Source organism: Eumetopias jubatus, unplaced genomic scaffold, assembly GCF_037043125.1.
Source record: "Eumetopias jubatus isolate StellerSeaLion01/CBP00866 unplaced genomic scaffold, mEumJub1_p1.0 scaffold_4, whole genome shotgun sequence".
Classification (NCBI taxonomy): domain Eukaryota; kingdom Metazoa; phylum Chordata; class Mammalia; order Carnivora; family Otariidae; genus Eumetopias; species Eumetopias jubatus.
In genome coordinates, this window is record NW_028274810.1 from 78,188,041 (window position 1) to 78,209,431 (window position 21,391).

General features: G+C 45.2%; 1 protein-coding gene across 1 annotated transcript in view; it reads left to right on the forward strand.

Moving 5' to 3' along the window:
- Nucleotides 1–21,391, forward strand: part of GNL2 (G protein nucleolar 2) — a 23,978-nt gene continuing 2,587 nt past the window's right edge. The window contains exons 1-12 of the mRNA XM_028113902.2: nt 1–184; nt 1,870–1,954; nt 2,920–3,014; nt 4,795–4,934; nt 7,531–7,715; nt 11,323–11,389; nt 12,249–12,407; nt 12,937–13,050; nt 16,290–16,418; nt 17,062–17,166; nt 17,944–18,102; nt 18,644–18,757. Coding sequence (XP_027969703.1) covers nt 121–184; nt 1,870–1,954; nt 2,920–3,014; nt 4,795–4,934; nt 7,531–7,715; nt 11,323–11,389; nt 12,249–12,407; nt 12,937–13,050; nt 16,290–16,418; nt 17,062–17,166; nt 17,944–18,102; nt 18,644–18,757 — 1,416 coding nt within the window. The 5' untranslated portion in view covers nt 1–120. The remainder of the gene's footprint in view (nt 185–1,869; nt 1,955–2,919; nt 3,015–4,794; nt 4,935–7,530; nt 7,716–11,322; nt 11,390–12,248; nt 12,408–12,936; nt 13,051–16,289; nt 16,419–17,061; nt 17,167–17,943; nt 18,103–18,643; nt 18,758–21,391) is intronic.

Below are 21,391 nucleotides of genomic sequence, written 5' to 3' on the forward strand. Positions count from 1 at the left end.
CGGCGCACACGTGGTTGAGTGTGGTTGCCGAGGGTCCCTTCGGCAGGGCTTGGGAAGTTACGAGCTCGTGTACCCGCCCGAGGCCGGATCTAGCGCTCCGGTTCCCGTCCCGTCGGCAAGATGGTGAAGCCCAAGTACAAAGGACGGAGCACCATCAACCCCTCCAAGGCCAGCACAAACCCTGGTACAGGCGGCGGGGCTCGCGGAGGGTGGAGCTTGAAGGAAGCTTGGTGGGGAGGGCTCCGAGGTGGTCGGGGGGAGGAGGGACACCGGGCGGCGTTGCTTGGAGTGGCCTCTCGCCGAGTGGCCATTGGGGACGAGAAGGGAGAAGGTGGTTTTTTCATTCGGAGGCACTGAGGAGGGCTGACATCTTGCACGCCTCAGGGCCAGGTGCCAGGCCCCCGGTCTGACGTCGAGGAAAGTGAACACTCAGGTCTGGCAGCCTTGGGGCATCTCCAGTTGTGAGATGCGGAGACTGGGAAGCTCTGCGTTGGAAAGGGCAGTGATCTTGACCTCCTCTCGCGTTCCTGTGTATGTCAGCCCCTCCCCCAACGTATTTCAGTCTTGTATGATTCCAGCTTTCCAGCTCAGGGAATTGTTAGAAGTAAATTAGATAAAGTCAGATTACAGGTGGTGTTAGGGCCGACCCAGCTGACGTTTCACACTTGACCACACTTGCCTGCCACTCTTGCTTTGATCGTTTAAATGAGAAAGGGTTTGTATACTTGGCTCTCGAGTCATCCCACCTGGTAAAGGGCACAGAAAACCCTACAGTTAGATAACTAATGATCATTTCAGTAAGGATGTTTTTAGAGATGTTTATGAGTTTTGCTGAGTTTCTACCTGCAGGATGAACAAGATCATCTTTGGGGGAGTCCCTTCTATTGGGTTTAGTTAATAACACTTTGTTTTTAAATATGGTTTAAAGTTTTTGAGGACTTGAACTGATCACATCGAATGTTCTCCCTGGATTGCTGATAAATTATTCAATTTGCGTAGACTGGAATCTTAGACTGTTAGACCCAAAAAGGCCCTTAGAGGTTATGATGTGATAGGTGAAGAGGTGGAGCCAAAATGGGGAAGTGGCTCATCAAAGCTGGTACAGTTGATGAGCGGTAGAGCCACCAGGACTGGGATTTCAGCCTGTTTTCTACTGCATCACTTCAGGAGTAGACAGGTGACCGGAAGATATCCCCAAAAGGCAAAGCTAGGCTAGTCTTAGCATGCTTATTTGTCCTTCTCTTTCCCTCTGAGATGTAAGGCAAGAATCGCTACCTACTTTGCTGTTGATTCAACAAAAACATTAGGAAATTAAGAAACTGGTACAGAAGGAACACTTAAGTATCAAAATCGTAGTCTCCGTGGTGCCTTGCATGTAGCAGGCACTCGGTATTTGCTCAATTGAGACCCACGGGTAAGAGCACAGGTGGTGATCTAATGCTTTTGTTCAAATTCTGGCTCTGCCATTTAGTAGCTGTGTGATCTTGGGCAAGATGTCTGGCCACCTGTGCCTCAGTTTCTTAGCCTAAGGAATGAGGCTGATGTATCTCTCTTTGTAGGATTATTCTATGGATTACGTGAGGTGACGCCTGTAATGTGGATTGCACAGGGCCACAATTAATGCCCAAAATTATTAACTCTTATCAAACACAGTCATATTGAGAATCAGAGATTAGGTCAGCTTTGTCATACCAGGTACACTTGGTAGCTTCCATGATGATAATTTTGTTGGGGTGGTAGAGGGAGAGAGTAGATGTTTTGTAGCAAGGCGACAGCTTGCCTACTCTGAACTAGTTGGTGTGTTTGAGGCAACGGCCATACTTAAACTTGGTTATCAAATAGTTCGCAGTCTACTTCTGTCTTTCCTAGATCGAGTGCAGGGAGCAGGAGGCCAAAACATGAGGGACCGGGCCACAATCCGGCGCCTGAATATGTACCGGCAAAAGGAGCGCAGGTGAGCATTCCACGTTGTCATGCTTTCCTTTCCTTCGTGCCCTGGACTCCTAGCTGAGACCTAATCACCTCTAATGTTCCCACCCCCACATCCCCTAAATAGGAGTACCATATTTTCAAATATCATCTGATACGGGTGCTGTTAAGATAAATGGCAAATTTTTGGTTCAAGACATGGGTAGCAGGTGGTGAAATAGTGTTTGTGTCACAAATCTGTACAGCCAGTGGAGGTTTTATTCCTCACAGCCTCGGCGTTCGCGGATAGCACATTAAATCTCAAGTTAAATATCCCTCAAGAGAACTCTGGTTTTCTTTAACAAAACATATAGGCCTGTAGTTATGAAAGCAGCCGGGAAACTTGTTTTTTAATTCGAGACTTTAGATCACAACATTGTGGCACTTGGAAACTCATCACAACTGTGAGTTCTGCTGAGGCAGCCTCTACCACGGGGACTTGCTGAGCGTGGCATTTTGCTAGCTGGTCTTAATTTGTTTGGTAATTAGATTCTTCATCCGTTCTGAAAGATGTGTCTAAAACACAAACGTCAATGAACTTAATCTGCCTTAGTCACCTACTCTGCTGTTTGTTTTAGAATTTTGAATTCCAGCATAAATCACCCTCTACTTAAAATTCATTTAAACCAGTCTTCAAATAATTACCAAAAAAACTCATGTATGTGGGTTTTTTTTTTAAAGCAAACAGTAAACAGATTTTTTAACATCAGCATTATTTGTTATTCATCCAGCAGAAATCATTACGTGCTGTGTTGCAAGAGGTTAAATGACTTTTGGACAATCTGTTTCAAATGTAGAAGTACTTTTTGTTTACTGAAATCTGTATTTCATGATCATTTAAAACCAAAAAAAGAAAAAAGCTCCTTTTGATGGAAAGGGTGTTCTGGAAACCAGGCTTTGCTCTTGCCTTTCTTCTGTCATCAACCAGAATCTGTTACTTCCTCAATTTAGGAACAGTCGTGGTAAAGTGATTAAGCCTCTGCAGTATCAGTCCACAGTGGCTTCTGGCACGGTGGCAAGAGTGGAACCAAATATTAAGTGGTTTGGTGAGTATCGGCCTCTGTCACTTTTGCTCTACCCGACGGGTGCTGTATGGAAAAGGGTAGGCTTAAAAGGTGTCTAAAGGGCAGAAGTTTGGGGGTGAGCCGAACTGTCAAAGATTATATGAGAAATGGCTGAGAAGTACCCATAGTGGGAAAAGTGCTGAGAAAAGCAGTAGTGGTGGTGGATTCCATAAATAAATTCTTTTTGTAGGGGCACCTGGGTGGCTCAGTTGTTAAACATCTGCCTTTGGCTCAGGTCATGATCACGGGGTCCTGGGATCGAGCCCCGCATCGGGCTCCCTGCTCCGCGGGAAGCCTGCTTCTCCCTCTCCCTCTCCCCCTGCTTGTGTTCCCTCTCTTGCTGTGTCTCTGTCAAATAAAATCTTTAAAAATAATAATAATAAAAAATAAATACTTTTTGTAAAGAGCTCATCGTCGTTAATTGTAAGTGAACCCTCCTAAACAGATAAAGCCATCCTGACTGACCTTCACAGACCTGAGAACTCTCATCTCTTCAGTTCTGGTGGCCTGGAGAGATGGCTGTTTGAGAGAGGCCTTGCAGATATGTTGGTACCTTTAACACGAAATATAAGTGCAATCGTTGGCCGTTCCTTTGAAATGTTTCTTAATGGCGATTTGCACTGAGTGCCAGTGGAAGGATCTCTTGTTGGTCTTTCCCAAGAATGAATAGAAGGGGATCGGGGCTTCCTTCTTGGAAACTGCACCTTCCTTTCAGTGTGGGCTTTCCCTTAGTCCCTGCTAGGTGTGTGGGCCAGTCAGATGGTCAGACCCCATTGTTTGCCCGGTGCTTGACCTCTGTGTTGGTGGAAGGTGGCAGCTACCTTTCAGCCTGTCTTTTGACAGCATACCCTCTAGGAAGCTGCACCTTGGGGAAAGTGTCAAAGAAAAACCTTTTAGAGAGGTGTTTAGCGTCGTGGCTCTATACTGGTCCAGACCACCTGTGTGTGCATTCTGGTTCTGCCATTTCTGTGACCGTGGGCAAGTTATTTTGTCTCTCTGTTCACTGGTTTCCGGTCTCTAAAATGAGGCTAAAAGCAGTCCGTATCTCGTAGGACTGCTGTGGGAGATCCGTGGGTGAGCAGGTGTGCGGCGCTGAGAGTCGTACACAGCCTGCAGTGAGCCCAGTGTCATCGGCACCAGATTCGTAGCCCTCGCCATCTTGGGTTCTGCATTTGTGCTCCAGTGAGCTGTTCTGTTGAATATGTGTTTCAGGCCCCCTCGCTTCCCAGGTGTTCTCCAGGTAGTGTTATATAGCTTTATTTGGTTCCCTTGCATGGATTTATTGGCTAATTTAATAGTCCTTTCAAACGCTCATAACCATAAAAAGTGGTAACTCTGACCCGGGTTCTGTCCTTCAGGATTCTCTGTGTAGACTGATAGATCAGCTCTGATTGGCTCCAAATTTCTTTGCCAGATATAGCAGGAAGTGTCGGATGTTTGTCAAATCTCAGTTCCATTCAGTGATGTTGATTTTTCAGTTTCATCCAGTCAGGAAATTGGGCTTGGAAAACTCTTGAAACCCTTTGTGTGTCGGGGTTGGTGGATTAGTTCATAGTCTATGAGTGCAGGAGAGGCAGTTTTTTTGTTCTTGTCCCCCCCCCCCCCTTTTAAGTTTGAAAATGGATCCATGGGATGGATGTATCAGGTGTTTGGGTAAAGCCAGGGTAATTCAAAGTCTTGCTTTTCCCTGTGTCATCGGGAAGAAGGATGCAGAAGCAAAAAGGAGTTCTTTATTAAATGGCAACATTCTTCTTCAAAACAGGAAACACACGTGTGATTAAACAGTCATCGTTACAGAAATTTCAAGAGGAAATGGGCACAGTTATGAAGGATCCATACAAAGTTGTCATGAAGCAAAGCAAGTTACCCATGTCTCTTCTCCATGATCGGATCCAGCCTCATGTAAGTTGGAGGATATCCCTGGCAATGGAATTTCTTAGGCACAGTTCATGCTGAGCCCTCTCGACCAGCTTTGTCTTTTGTTCTTCTGTAGAGAAGAGTGGATCTTCTCATCGTGCAGTACTGATGAGCTTTCTCCTTTGTTAGGGGTCTCACCTTGGTATGAAGCACACTGTGTCAGGAAGGTGCAGTCCCTAGTGAATCAGAGCACAGGCTTGGGAGTCAGGCCTGACTTAGTCTTTGCTCTCCCCTTACGTGTAGAGCCTTAGGTTTCTCCATGAGCTTTCCCTGGCTCTAAAGTCAAGGAAACCTACCTCCTTTCAGTGATCAGATGAAGATGAGGCATTTGGCATATAGTGAACACATAGCACACCGCCTAATAGCTAGATAGAGCATGGCTATTACTAGCACTAGTTGTACGTTTTTTTGTTAGGCAAACTAGTTTAAGTGGTGACTCCATCAAACTTTAGGGAAATGTGGAATTGGGATTGGGTTGATAGGGGGGAGCCCTTTGGTGCTGTGTACTTTCAGCTTCTGTGAGACCCTTGGAATTCTTTCCAGCAAAGGAAAGGGTGCTGGTCAGATTGGTTCTTAATCGCTGGAGTTGGAGGACAGTAAGGATGGAATCGAGCTTGAAGTGGAATGAGTTTCACACATAACCAAAAAAATGGCCTAATGTTTGCACGTTTTTACTTGCATTGAATAATTCCCAGAAATGTAGCCAGTACATAAGCCTTGGTTCCAATGTAAGGAGGGGAAGGAAACATTGACATGCATACATGGATTAAACAGTTCAAAGAAAATTGTTTACTCGCAGAACAAAATAAAAACCAAGGCCTGCTTATTGCCTCAGGTTTTGTCAATTATGCTTTGTTTTATGACGGACTAGAAGAATGGCGCCTATTAGTGGAATGACTGTTTTCTTTCAGGAAAACACATGAGTGTAATTCATGAACCACAGACAAGTTGCTCATTTCCCTTGTTCTCTTTTGTCTGTTCTCCCTAAAGCCATCTTTTAACAAACTATTGAATCTTGTTTATGAGAAGAACAGAGAGGTTTTTATTATGGATTTATTGCTTTGTTGCCCATTCCAGTTGTTCAGTGCTTCTAAAATTCAGACTTCAATCGCTGATCTGTAGGCCGAAGGGTCCACAGCTGCAGCAAATCAGCTGGGATTTTGATGCAGATAGGTACTCAGAGTAAGGGAGGAGTTTTGTGCTTTGGCCTTGAAACCTTACCTATTTATTTTAGTGCGGTATCTACTACTGGTTATGAAACTTAAATCTGAGATGGCTACACAGTGGAGTCAAATCAGATATGCTTTAACTTTTAGCTCTGTGCACATTATAATGACTAATTCTGTAGCAATAGAGCAAAAATACTGTAACATTTGATTTGTGTCCTTTATTGCCTACTGCCTATAACTGTGTGGTACTTGTTAATGTTTAGCTTTCCATGCACACCTCCTTGTGTACTGTGCTTTATAGGTGATTTATGAGATTTCCAAGGATAACTTTAAACAGTTTTCCCAGTGACATGAGTACTTAGTTCCCATGTAAAACCTGACCCTTCTGTTTGGGGATGTTCCCTTGTGGGAGGGTAGAGAGTGGGTAAAACTGAACTAAGAGGAGATGGGTTAGAGAATCTGAAAAGGTGACCATAGCTTAAGGATCTTTGGGAATTGGGGGGGCGGGAATCAAGGTCAGAAGCCACAGGCGTGGCTCCATCATCCGCATTTAGTAGCTGGTGCTTATAGAGGAGCTTTGTACTGCAGGGCAGAGGGCAAATTTTTTTTTTTTTTTTTTTTTTTTTGAGGGCATTCGCTGCCGGCTGTTAACATCTGTTACATGATAGATTCTAACTCAAACTTTGACTTTTATCCTGCTTCAAAAATTCCTATGCCCGTAACTCCTTTACAGGCACAGCAAGTTCTAGTTAGTATCAGGTTCCTTTTTATCACATCTAAACTATTATTTTGGACTTTTGCTAGCTGTTTTTCATCTGAAGACTTTCCATGTGCATTTAATAAAAACGTTACCTAAATTAGGGAAAATGTTATCTGAAACTAAAATGCATCTTACAAAACAAGCAATTCCTTTTAGCCATGAAAGAAATTAACTTCCAAGAAAAAGTTGGCATTTACAGTTGGTTTAAAAAAACCCACAAATTTGAGTATGATTGTCCTTGACAAAATCTGTGAATTTGGCGAATTTTATGCACTTGTCTGAAAGCTCAAAAAAAAAAAGAAAAGTTAAGTTAATGTTCATCATTGTAGCCTTAATTACATTTGACTGAGATTTATGATACATGAAATAAAGCAGAGTTTTTGGCAAGTCTTACACAACTATTCGTACTTGCTTTGACTATTTGCATTACTTTGTATTTCTCCAAGGAGGCTTACAGAATTTCAGAATTGGGGAACAAGTGCTTTTGTGATTTCAGGCTGATTTGAAACCAAGCTGCATCCATGTTGTAGTTTTGGGTACGGGTTGAGCTTTGGAAAAATAAAGGAAGAAAACCTTTCCCAGGTCGGTTTTTAACTTTCACTTTTGCTCCGCGCCTTCCTTAGCTTTATGAATAATTCTCTTTTCTCTTTAGAACTCAAAGGTGCACATTCTTGATACTGAAAGCTTTGAAACTACATTTGGCCCGAAGTCACAGAGGAAGCGACCAAACTTATTTGTTAGTGATATGCAGTCTCTTCTAGAAAATGCAGAAATGTCCAGTGAGAGCTACGACCAGGGCAAGGATCGTGACCTGGTCACTGAAGACACTGGTGTCAGGTACAATTTGAACGTTCATACCACTCTCATTTGCTCTTCTGCAACAAAACATTGTCTTTACCTTTATTTTACCCACATGAAGCTCAGTGCTTTAACTCCTTTTTTTTTTTAAAAGATATTTATTTGACAGCATATAAGCAGGGGGAGCGGCAGGGGGAGAGGGAGAAGCAGGCCCCCCAGCTCAACAGGGAGCCTGACACGGGGCTCGATCCCAGGACCCTGGGATCATGACCTGAGCCGAAGGCAGACGCTTGACTGAACCACCCAGGTGTCCCCAGTGCTTTAACTCCCAGATTGATAGTGCTCTTCTTCCCTTTGACTAGAAAAATTTGTGAAGCTAGGGCCAGAATGAAAATAATTTGAGGTGGCTTGTTTCCTCTGGGTTTCTTTTTTCACTCCCCAAATAAAAATAAATAACTTTTTTTACTTCGTTATAATAGCAGTAAAGTCTAGGAAAGACAGTTTTGAATATATAGTTAAATTAGAAATGCAACACAAAGAAACTAAGAACTACTCATAATCCCGCCGACCATGTTACTTGTTAAAATTGTGAAGGTCAGGGCTTCCTTAAACAGAGACTCTGGACCACTGGAGATTCACGGATGGCCTTTGAGTTTCTTGTGACCCTCGGAAGATAACGTGGAAGATGTACGTACAAGCATAAAGGTGGTGGTGTTTTGTTGGTCTTGTACTTGTTTTGGGGAGGGGAGGAGAAGGATCGATAGCTTTGTGTTCTCATAGGAGTTCATACCCTAAGGAAGGTCAAGAATCTAGATTATTCTAGATCTTTTTTACACTCCATGTTCACTTATAAATATAATACCTTAAGACTGTATTTTAATTTGCCCTTTATTTTATTTTTTAAAAATATATTTTTAAAGATTTTATTTATTTGAGAGAGAAAGTGGAAGTGTGAGAGAGGGAGAGATCATGAGCAGGGGGGACAGGCAGAGGGAGAAGCAGGCTCCCTGCCAAGCAGGGAGCCCGATGCAGGACTTGATCCCAGGACCCTGGGATCATGACCTGAGCCAAAGGCAGACACTTAACCAACTGAGCCACCCAGACACCCTAGCTTGCCTTTTATTTTAGATAAATATTTAGAAAAAATATTTTTCTAAATTATTAACAGTATATTTCTATGTCAGTACTTAATCGACAGTCCCACTGTGGAACATTTATGCTGTTTATAGTTTGACCCTGTGGTAAGTAAGGCTAGGGTAAAACATCAGTGTGATGGAATCTTCTTAATTCTTTCCCTAAGATACATTCTTATTGGGGAAATGACTATGTCTGAGAACGTGCGTGTTTTTGGCAGGCAGCTGCCTGGCACCCTCCAAAAGGGTTGACCAGTGTTCCCTATTCACCCTTGTGAGTGTGCCAGGTGCGTCAGCACTGAGGTGCTGTCGCTCAACTGCAGCAGGGCCACCCCGGTGCTGTGGACAGCCCACGTCTAGCTGTGCGTCTCCTGCCGATGATGCTAGGCCATTTTAGGCCAGGCAAGAGAGGCGGCTCTTTTCTTCATAGAAACATTTGGACTTTGTGTGCTTCTGCTGATAGGAATTTTTCCTCCTCCAAAAGGTACAGTAGATAATGGGGGAGAAGACAACCATTTTTGTTTCCGAGACACTGGGTAAATGTCTGTGAGGCTAGTGGAGAAACAGATTCTCAGCCTTATTAGAAAAATTTCTCTTCCTATGAAGTATAGATTGACTCAGGTCATAATCTTCCGTGACATGTCACATAGCTACAGTCACTTTTGTTTTTAGGATTTAATTTGAGAGAGAGCGAGTGTGTGGTGGGTAGGGGGAGGGACAGGGGAGAGAGAAACTCAAGCAGACTCCCATCCTGGACATGGGGACTCGATCTCACAACCCTGAGATCATGACCTGAGCCAAAACCAAGAGTCGGATGCTTAACCGACTGCGCCATCCAGGGGCCCCTACCTGCAGTCACTTTTTAAAATATTTTTATTTTGGGGGGCACCTGGCTGGCTCAGTCGTTAGAGCATGTGACCCTTGATTTTGAGGGTTGGAAGTTTGAGCCCCACATTGGGTGTAGAGATTAATTAAAAATAAAATCTTAAAAGAAAATATGCCTTTAAAAAATAATAAAATATTTTTATTTTTGAAATTTCTAAATGTTTTCATATTTTTTATGTATGATCTATGGTTTAAAATTTTTTTTAATTTTTTATCATTTATTCATCATGATAAGTGCACTCTTTAACTCCTATCACGTCTTTCACCCATCCCCTCACCTGCCTCCCCTCTGCTGACCATCAATTTGTTCTCTAGAGTTAAGAATCTGTTTCTTGGTTTATTTTTCTCTCCCCCCCCCGCTTTGCTCATTTGTTTTGTTTCTTAAATTCCACATATGAGTGAAGTCCTGTGGTATTTGTCTTTCTCTGACTTATTTTGCGTAGCATTATACTCTCTAGCTCCATCCATGTTGTTGCAAATGGCGAGATTTCGCTCTTTTTGATGGCTGAGTAATGTTCCATTGTGTGTGTGTACCGCAACTTCTTTATCCATTCACCAGTTGTTGGCCCCTTGGGCTGCCTGCATGATTTGGCTGCTGTAAATCATGCTGCTATAAACGTAGGGTTGCATATGTCTTTTAAAAATTAGTGTTTTTGTATTCTTTGGGTGATACCCAGGAGTGCAATTACTGGATCACATGGTAGTTCTATTTTTAACTTTTTGAGGACCCTCCATTCTGTTTTGCAGAGTGGCTACACCAGTTTGCATTCCCACCAGCAGTGCATGAGGGTTCTCCTTTCTCCACATCCTTGCCAATACCTGGTGTTTCTTGAATCACTTTTTAAATTAGTTTTTAAAGATTTTATTTATTTCACAGAGAGAGACACAATGAGAGAGGGAACACAAGCAGGGGGAGTGGGAGAGAGAGGAGCAGGCTTCCCGTGGAGCAGGGAGCCCGACGCGGGGCTCGATCCCAGGACCCTGGGATCCTGACCTGAGCCGAAGGTAGATGCTTAACGACTGAGCCACCCAGGCACCCCTCTTGAGTCACCTTTTTTTTACATTAAATTTTTTACTGTGGTATACTGTACATAAAATGTATCATTTCAGTCATTTTGAAGCCTGCAATTCAGTGGCATTAAGCACATCCATGTGGTTTTGCAGCCTTCACGGCTCCATGTCTGCTTCCAGAACTCTTTCATGTCATCCCAAACTGAAAGTCTTTACTGTAGACAATAACTTCCCAGCGCTTGGTGGCCACCATTCTGTGTTCTGTCTCTTAGCAGTTTGACTACTCTGACTAGAGGTACTTGATATTAGGCGCAGTCCTACAGTTTCTGTCTGTCTGGCTTATGACCAGAATGTCGCTAGGGTCATCCGTGGTGTAGCCTGTGTCAGTACTTTATTCTTTTTTCGTTGCTGAATGATACTCCGTTATATGGACAACACATTTTTAATCCATCCATCCATTGATGGACATTTTGGGTATAGTCACTTTTTCAACAGAATTTGCTTTTGCCCCATCTCCAAGTAGTTTTGATGCCCTTTCCTGTGGCACGTGGTCGACTTCTCCCTAAACATCCTCTTTATAGGGTCCAGTTGCTCACTTTGAGTGTTTTCTTATTTAGAAATGAAGCCCAAGAAGAGATTTATAAAAAGGGACAGTCCAAAAGAATATGGGGTGAGCTCTACAAGGTAAGACTTTCAGTTCCTTCTTGCTGATTGCTTCCTTTGGCTTTCATGATCTTGTATGAGAAAACTGATCTTGATATATGGAAACTCTCTCAAATAAAGCACAAACTCCACTGTCCGCATTCCCCTCCAAAACCAGGACGGGTGTGGCTAAGCACATACTACCATTGTTCTGGGTAACTGCCTTTTTTTTTATTTCTTAATAGTAAAAGCTACATTACATAGACTTTAGATTTATCATACATGGTTAGAGCTGCATGGGGGTTTTTAAGTTATTTAGTCCAGCCCTGTCATTTATAGATGAGAACACACATCTAGAAAGGTTGAATACCTTACCCAGCTCACCCAGCTAGTTCGTGGAGGAGCCTTCGCGTGTCCTGAGTCCTGGTCCTCAGTCCAGCTCTTCAACTTGGCTGAGTTTTGTCCACGTACTAGAGATAATTCTTGGCGACTAAAGGCTTTCAAGCGCAGTCCCATAATCCAACAGTAACCTAACAGGAAAATAGTACCCTGAAGGCAAACTAAATGTTTTAATTTTTTTGTAAAATACATAAACCCTGTGACAGTAGAAACTTTTAGAAGTCTAAGAAGTAAATGATTTTATTCAATAATGAATAGTAGTCACAAAGTAGGGTAGGTTATATCTAAGTTAGTTTTCCTATTTGAAATTTGACAAGTTTCTTCTACTCAACATTTGGAAAAAGTTTTGAATTCCGATCACTGGGCACTGAGATTGGCCACAACCTACCCGTGTTTTGAAGTTCTCACTGTTTTATTTTCTCTGGTTCCTTTAAATGTCCTCCATCTCCCACTTTTCATCTGTACTAAATTAGCAACTCATTTTCACCTCTTTGAATCACAGGTGATAGATTCTTCAGATGTTGTAGTTCAAGTTCTTGATGCTAGAGATCCGATGGGTACCCGTTCCCCTCACATCGAGACTTACTTGAAGAAGGAAAAACCCTGGAAACACCTTATCTTTGTTCTTAACAAATGTGACCTTGTTCCAACCTGGGCGACAGTAAGTATGCTGCTTACCCAGAACAGACTACCAGGCCACTTGGCTCCTCGGAGGCCAAGTTCTCTGTCAGTAAGGCCGTTCCTGGTTTTTGGGATTTGAGACATTAAAGTGCTGGACTTTTTGACCTAGTAGTTGTGGGAGCATTCTCACTGAAAACAAAACTAAAATGTGCTTCACCGACCGCGGGCAGAGTCAGGTTTTACCCTCTGATGGTTGGCGAAGGGGCGGCTGCAGTACCCACGGGATGGGCGATGTGGCCCGTTCGGGACGAGAAGGTGCCACAGCCACAGGCCTTTTCCGCATCTGTTACATTAGCAGCGTTCGGTCACAACGAAGGCGGTTTTGTAATTGTTCCGTGTTTGTCAGACAAAAGACAAAGCATTAACTGTCGTTCCTTAAAAAAATATATTTTAAAGAATTACAGCTAACATTTTCCTTAGACAGCTGTCTATGTGAAAAACGGTCTATAACTCAAGCTCTGAGTCTTCCTGGATTATGAATAAACAAATATCTTCTCTTCCCCCTTTAGAAACGTTGGGTGGCTGTCCTCTCCCAGGATTATCCGACCCTTGCCTTCCATGCAAGTCTTACCAACCCCTTTGGCAAAGGAGCGTTTATTCAGCTTCTCCGGCAGTTTGGAAAGGTACTGGGACCTGACCTGCCTCTCCTGGAGTGTGGAGCTGTGGGTCCGTGGAAGACTGTCTCTTGCCAGTGTGCGTCAGAACGTTACGCACCTCACTTCCCCCCTCTTGGTAATGAGAAGTGTGGGTTTGAGAGCCGTAAAACCTCCAAAGCCTCGGGGTTATAAGGGATTTCGGAAAGTATCTTCCAGCTCAGCCAGCGCCCCTGTCTTTGACGAGCATTGCTTCCCTTTCTGCCGTATCCCTGGCACCTGGCACCTGACGGTCCCTCCTCTGCTTGGGGCCGGGCCCCTCCGCACACTCCCTGTGTTTCCCATCCTGGCTTTGTGAGGCCTGCCATGCCTCCTCCAACTTTGGACCTGTGCAGTTTCTACACCGGCCCCCTCCCCGGGAAGCCCCCTGCTGATCCCTGGTCCAATGGCCCTTTCTCTGGGAAGCCCTGCGACCAGGTCGCCCTCGCAGATGTTCTCAGAGCTTCACGTTCTGTACCTGCAGCTTGGCGTTGGCGTGTCTCATTCCTTCTACCTGGCTTCAAACAAAGGACACACGTCCTCTGTCCTACCCTTCCCCACTTCCCGGAAGTGGACACTTCCAACTCGTGGCTGTTAGTTACCTCCATTATTTTCTTCCATGTTTTTAATATGTGCTTACGATTCTATTTCTGATCTCCCCCACCCCATTCCCCATGCCCCACCACCTGCTGTTTTAGACACTTGCTGAGTCTCTGCTATGGAAAATGAGGACTAAGTTTCTTATAGCTGTCCTCTCCCCACACATACTCCCCTCCCTCTGTTCTCCCTCTGTCGTTATACATCATCTGGCTAGATGACTATTGCCTTCAGCGTTTACATTATTATGACCATAGAATATCAGGCCCAGCTGATGCACACAGTGCTGTGATTATGATTCCTTTCTAATAGAACCTTCTGTCTTCTCTGGTGTTAATTAGCTCCTTTTCGTTGGTCACTAACGTGTCACCAAATCCTCTGGCAGAGTGGGAGCTTTGAGAGTCTTGGGGCACCTCCCTTTCAGTTGGGACTGCTGCTCCTAGGCTGGCTGCAGAGTCGTCTTCCTGGGATCTCCTTCACCGTCATCCTGAGCATTCCTGTGGCTCTCTCCTGGGTTGGATCCCTTGTTCATTGGGATCAAGGGATCCAACACAGGATCTTCTTTCTTGTCTTTTTTTCTTCCCTGGTTTACTCCTTCCTTTTAATGGGACATATTTTCCAAAAGCTTCTGGAGAAGCAGTGCTTGGAGGAGACCTTTTTTGAGACCTTGTGTTTTGGAAATACCTTTATTCTGTCTTCACACTGTTTGTCCCCAGAATGCTGAGGGCACCACTACATTGTCCTCTGGTGGCTTCTGGTGTGGCATTGAGAAAGCTGAGGCCATTGTGACTCCTGATCTGTTGTGGCTGGGATCTCTTAAAAAACTCCCATTTTAAAGTTTCACAGTGATGTGCTTTAAGGTGAGTCTTTCACTGTTCAGTGAGTTAGGCACTGGACGGGACTTTGTCTGCTGTTTTCCCGTATTATTTCTTGGAGATCCCCCCGCCCTCCACCCCATCATCTGTTTTCGTTCAGGAAATTGGTTTTATCTCCTGGTTTAATTCTTGAATTTTCTTTGCTTTATTTCGGTGCCTTTGTGACGTTTTGCTCTATATTATGGGACGTTTCTCTGACTTGATCATCTAGCTGTTCTTAACAACATTTATTTTGCCTCTCATTTTTAAGAATTGCCCTGCCCCTAATCTTGTTTCACCGATGAACTGTCATCTGTTTCTGAGAAGGATAATAGTGTATTTTGAAATTTTCTTCTCCCTACATTGACTCTGTTTCCTGCCAGTTTTTGTGTTTTTTTGTATTTTTTTTTTGTCTTGTACTAGTGTCACACTTTAAATTTCTGGTTATTCTTGGCTTTTTGTTCATATTTAAGGGTGAGCCACTAAAAAGCCAATGGAAATTTTATGGGGGCGGGTGGGCCTATTGAATAATGGACTTCACTGTAGGGTAACTAGATAAAAACCCAGTATTTTGTTGGAGGGCACCCTTGGTATCAGTGTCTATAGGTCTTTACTCTTGGATCTGTGAGTTTCCCCATAAAGGAGTCTTCCAGTCTCCAGCTCAGGGATGTATAAGCTTGACTGCCAGGGTTCTGGGAACTCAGCGGGGGTAGGGTTGTCAATATTTAAGACTTTGAAATTAATCACACTGGGAACGCTTGCATTCAGCTGCTGTTATCCCTAAATCTAGGTTCCCATTTAGATCTGAAAATGAAAGATACTTTCCAGAGATGCAGGGTTTCCAAAAAAAAAAAAAAAAAATCAGTATCTGGTAAGGCACTGGGGCAGAGAAGCTGGGTGCCCGTGCTGGGGGAGGGAGGGGTAGACCAGTGTCACTGCTCCGCAGACTTTTCGCTAGTCCTTATTTCAGACCCCTTAGCGGTAGCTGTCCAGCCAGTTCCCGAGGGTTTTTGTGATTCTTTGGCAGTATTTTTGCTGGATTTTTAGTTTTTCTACCTTGGCTTTTATCTTTGTAGCGGGCCAAGTTAGATACTACTTTTTAGCTGCTAGTATTTTGCTAACATCGTATGTTTGTTTTTATTGTCTCATTTGCAGCTCATTCTTTGGTTTTATATGCCCGGTTCTGGGGGTTTCTATGTGTTCATTCCCACTGCCGTCTTCATAGTGGGGTTTGTGGCGGGAGTGAGGCCAGTGTGGCCATTCAGTCTGCCATCTTTAATCAGAAGTCCTCAACTAGCTATAGACTGTTGTTGAGCTCTGTCTCCTTGAGACTCTCACCCAGTGGTCTAACTTATGAGGTTGCTTTTTTTCTTCTTCTGTCGTTTGTTTTTGGCAATGAAAATGCAAAACGTATTGTGCAGAGAAAAGGAGGGATGGGTCTTGGGATTGCCAGTTGGTGTATTTGTGGATGGTATTCCAAACTGATGACAAACAAGTTCTTTCTTCTTTTGCTTCTCGACCTACATACTTTTAATCTTAAAACATTCAAGAACAATAACACATGGACGACCAAGGAAATGAGTCACCTCTGATTTATTAATAAGTGTGTGTGTGCAGCCCACTCAGACAATGTAGGTGGTGTGTTTCTGAGCTTTAGATCAAGTTCTAGTGACACCTTTGCCCCGTATTCTTTGTTTTATTAGCAAAGTAACACAACCTATTTTTCCCAGGGGATGTTCATGACTGTGTGTATGTGGTGTGTATTCTTTTTTTGAACAGTTGCACACTGACAAGAAGCAGATCAGTGTCGGGTTCATTGGCTATCCAAATGTTGGCAAGAGCTCTGTGATAAACACATTGCGCTCCAAGAAAGTTTGCAATGTGGCCCCCATTGCAGGTGAAACAAAGGTACGTCCAGCTCAAGGGGGCCTTATTTATGTCTCCATATGTTATTTCCATGGAGGGTGGTGGTTTAGGCCATGGAGATTTCTATCTACTTCTTTTGAATGAAGGCCACCATTGAGAGTTTAGTCTCCACTTGATAGTTTGGTTTGTACCAGAGTTGTCTCTGCTCTTTTGGGTAAGACCGAGAGGACTTTGTATGGCACTGTGTGCCTTTGGCATGATCTGGGAGGTGCTGTTCATTTTTAAGTCTGTTTTAAATTGTCACTCCAGCCTTTTTATTTGACAAACAAAAGTAACCCAAGAATATTTGGTGCCTGGGTTATGAAAGAAAACTCAGTGTTACGGAAGATTCTGGCAGTTGGGCACAGACTCTGAAGCACATAGTGTTTGGGGAGCGGCATGCTTCTACTGCAAGGAAGAGGGGTCAGACGGTATTAAGCTTTGAAGAGTACTTTGAAAAGTCAGGGAAAGGTTGACTTGATATTATCTGCCTTACTTTTAGACTCTTTGCTGGTGGAAACAGTTGTTTATACTCCGTGGAAGTGTCTCATGCAAGGCCCAAGTAGAGGAGAGACTTCGTAGCTTTGCGAGATTAGACTCTGAGTGTATGACCCAGGGGAGTCTCCAGCTTTCTTTCTGACTTCAGGTCTGGCAGTATATCACCTTGATGCGTCGGATATTCCTTATCGACTGTCCAGGTGTGGTTTACCCCTCTGAAGACTCGGAGACAGACATTGTGCTGAAAGGAGTGGTGAGTGTTTTTGGTCCTGACAGGCTCTTTGTTTGCCCTTTGTGGGGAGCATTCTGTGGGGGAACATTGGATACCTTTGCGTTTCACTCATTGGGAAGGCAGTTTGGGGTCATCCCGTCTGAGCAGACTTCAGGAACACGACGCTCAGCAGGGCGGCCTCTCCATTCCACTGAAGCCTGCTTGGGGAGTCTGTAGAGCCGTGGGCAGATCTGGTCAGTGTCATCCCACAAAAGAGTTTGTAGTTTACACAGGGGATCCAGAGGGAAGCAGGGCCTGTTTATGTTTAGTGATCATTCATCTTCGAGGGTTTATGGGCTGAGTCATTTTGGAACTCAGGCGTTTCCTCACTTGTTTCTGAATATGACCAAAACCTTTAAATGGCTTCACTTAACCTTAGCCAGGGCTGCTGGCCATACATCCTGTGCACATTCCTCCCCTCTTTCCTTAAACTATCGAATTCTCTTTGTGTCCTGGGATTGGCAGGCTTTTCACCATTTCTACAAGTGAGTAGCGTGAGACGGTCCAACTTGAGACTGCTTGCAGAACCACACAGTTAGTTTGTGGTGAGCAGGGGTCAGCGTCGAGTCCTGGGCTCTGTGGCAGTGGCTGGCGTGCAGGGACCTTTCAGCCGACTGCGGCTGGCCACCTCGGAGACTGGCCCTGCTAGACTCCACTTGCATCATGGTGTTGAAATCTATTTTCAGATGTTGTTACAAATGTGAACGTCACTGTTTCCATGTAAAGTCTGTAAGGCAGAAATTTCCTGTTAACATCTAGGTTCAAGTTGAAAAAATAAAGGCTCCTGAAGACCACATTGGTGCTGTACTTGAACGAGCAAAGCCGGAATATATCAGCAAGACATACAAGATTGACTCTTGGGAGAATGCTGAGGACTTTCTTGAGAAGCTGGCTTTCCGGACTGGGAAGTTACTGAAGGTGAGTGAGGGTTTGTGCAAATATAGACCAGGACCCACGGCAGACGTGTGCATGTGCTCTGGGCCTTCTTTGGGGGGCCGGGGGGGGGGTTGTCTGTTCGTTTTAAGGATTCTGTTTATTTATTTTAAAAGATTTTATTTATTTGACAGAGAGAGACAGTGAGAGAGGGAACACAGCAAGGGGAGTGGGAGAGGGAGAAGCAGGCTTCCCGCCAAGCAGGGAGCCCGACGCAGGGCTCGATCCCAGGACCCTGGGACCACGACCTGAGCCAAAGGCAGACACTTAATGACTGAGGCACCCGGGTGCTCCTAAAGATTTTATTTTTAAGTAGCCTCTACACCCAGTGTGGGGCTTGAAGAGTCGCATGCTCCACCGACTGAGCCAGCCGGGCACCCCTGGACCCTTTTTTGTATGTGTTGTGTGAGCGGTATGAAACTTGGCAAGTAGATGGTGATGAACAACCAGGGCAGCTGAAGTGCCTCCGTGCTGGGAGGTGGTTTTGTTATTTGAATGTAACGGTTGTCTTCCTGTGACATTTCAGGGTGGAGAGCCTGACTTGCAGACTGTGGGTAAGATGGTTCTCAATGACTGGCAGAGGGGCCGGATTCCTTTCTTTGTCAAGCCGCCCAATGCGGAGCCCCCTGCAGCCTCCCAGGTAAGAGAACAGGGTGGGCCCGCCTTCTGGAAAGCGTGGTTACTGACCTAGGCCTCGTGCCTTTGATTGCCTTCCTTTATGGAGCACCTGTTTTCTTTGGGGGTGTTTCCTTCCACTGTTTTCCCATCCCATAGAGTCGTTGCTATGACCTTGTTGGGGGGGGCGTAGCATTTGGAGACCAGAAAGGAGATCTGTGATAGAAGACCAAGTCTAAATACCAGTCTTTAGGGCCTTGAATGAAGAGGGCTCTAACTGTAAGTGCTCTTCCGATCCTGTGTCTTTCCTTATGCATGAGGAGCAGAGGCATTTCCAGGATTCACTTAACATTTATTTGTTAGGCCCAACTATATGCTAGGCACGGAATGTAGGAGTAAATAGCACAGCCCTTGTCCTCAAGAAGCTCATAATCAGGTGGGAAAGGAGAGTGGTACAGTTTATAGCCAGGAAAGAAGCCTTAGATTTGGGGCCTCTGGGCTGGATTGAGAAGCTTCCCTTCTGCTGCGTTTCCCTCCCCCTGACAGTGGACTGCCACAAGGCTCCAACTGTGGCCCTTTGCTTTTCTATTCCTAGGCTCTTTTTCAGAACTCTGCCAAGCCTTTGGAAGAGGTGGCTTTAAGTTTCGTTTCCATGCTAATGCTTTGGGTTCATGTCTGTTCCCAGAGTTTCAGTTCTCAGCTAGAAACTTCCAGTTGAATATGTTCTCCAGCATTTCAGAATCAACATACCTGAAATGGATGTTAACTTTTGCCCTCTCCCCGCTAAGACCCCCAAAGAGCCAAAAAACCCCAAACCCAGTCCTCTCCCATCTTCTTCATGTGGCGTTCCTTCATTGGTTCATTCCTTCGGCACCCGTGCACTGAGGAGCTCCTGCGTGCCGGGCGCTCTGCTGGGCACTAGTGGTACTACAGTGGAAGCAGATGAGTCCCTGCCTCTTGCACTTCTGTGTCTGTGGATGCTCTGGTACCGTCTGGTACTGTCTCCATACCAGCTCTGCAGTTCTCTGACACCAGTTGGGTATCCAGCAATTCAGTTCCATTCTGACACTACCTCCAAGAGTTAGCACAGACCCACAGATTAAGGGTTCAGCCCCACAAGATGGTCCCCGCTTCAGAGGCCAGCTGCAGATGGGGTTCCCAAGTCCCTGCACTTCTGCCCAGCCAACTACAAATTCAGAGGTTCTAAGGTTTGATAATTTGCTAAAACGACTCCTAGAACTCAGAAAAGTGGTTCATGATGGCCACTTTATTGTAGAGGATACAGCTCAGGAATAGCCGAATGGAAGAGATGCATAGGGCCGGGTGTAGGGTTGTGGGTGGCACATCAGTTCATTTGACCCAGAAGCTCCCCAGACCCTATCCTTCAGGGCTTCTCACGGAGGTTCTGTTATATTGGCCTGATTGATTAAAATATTGGCCATCGGTGATTGAACTCCATCTCTAGCCCTCTCACCAAGTACTTGGGCTTTCTGGTGACCAGCCCCCGTTCTGAAGCGAGGCTCCACTGTGAGCATCTCATAAGCATAAACTCCGGGGTGGTGGGAAGGGGCTTGTTATGAAGAACGACAGATACCCCTTTTTAGCTCCGGAAATACCAAGGGGTTTAGAGCTTTTGGGCCAAGACCAGACATATATTCTGACACTACAGGGAGGCAGACAGTAAACAGATAGAGAATGTCAGGAAGCACTGCTTACTGTGAGGAAGACAAAACCAGGGTAAGGGGCTTGGGAGATGGAGGCGTGTTCTCGTATGTGGGGTGGGTGGGGGTGGCCTCTGAGGAAGTGGCATTTTGGCAGAGACCTTAATGGTGTGAGGCAGGAGCCGAGGGCCTGTCTTGAGGGGAGAGTGGGACAGGCGAAGGCAGTGGCACACCTGGAGCGCCCGAGGCAGGAGCCTGCCTGCCATGGCCCGAGTGCTGAGGGAAAGTCATGGGGCTGGACCCCGGTGCCAAGAGCAGGAGACATGGCGGGAGACGTGGCGGGAAGCACCTGGGGGGTGCGTTGGTGCGTTAGCCAGTAGGGGTGAGGAAGGAGGAGGTGTGGCAGGGTCTGTTGTGACCCTGTGTGCACACCGTGGGGTTATCTTGAACTCTTCCTCCATGTCTGGTCATTGAGTTTTAGATCATTAGTTCCCCCAGGCTGCGATTTTCTTTTTTTCTTTCTGTAGTGGCTGAAACTCTTTCAGAATCCAAAAGCTAAAAACTTTACCTTCGGAAAAAGGTATAAAAATGGACCTACAAATTTTGTATACAATTTCCTGAATTTTCTGGATTCCTGATTTATTGAGCACTTTGTGTAGCCACTCTTGCCTTCAGGAAATCACCGGAAGTTCTGTGATTCTCAGCTGTAAGGATAAAATGATGCTATAAATGCGAAGCGCCAGGATAAAGCCTGGCACCCACTTCTCCTTTGCCGTTACCTCAGAGAGGCAGGTCGTTTCAGTGTCCCCCCACATCTCGGCTCCTTCTGGCCTCACCTTGCCAGCTTCCCTCCTGTTGCTTATCCCTTTCCTCCAGGGGCCTCCCCAGCGCCCCCCTGCTGAGCGCTGTGCTTTCCCTCTAGAGCAGTTGTGTGGGCCCCTCTTGGGTGTGCCTATCTCCACAGCCCCGTCCGTTCCCCTCCTTGGGGAGGGTGCATG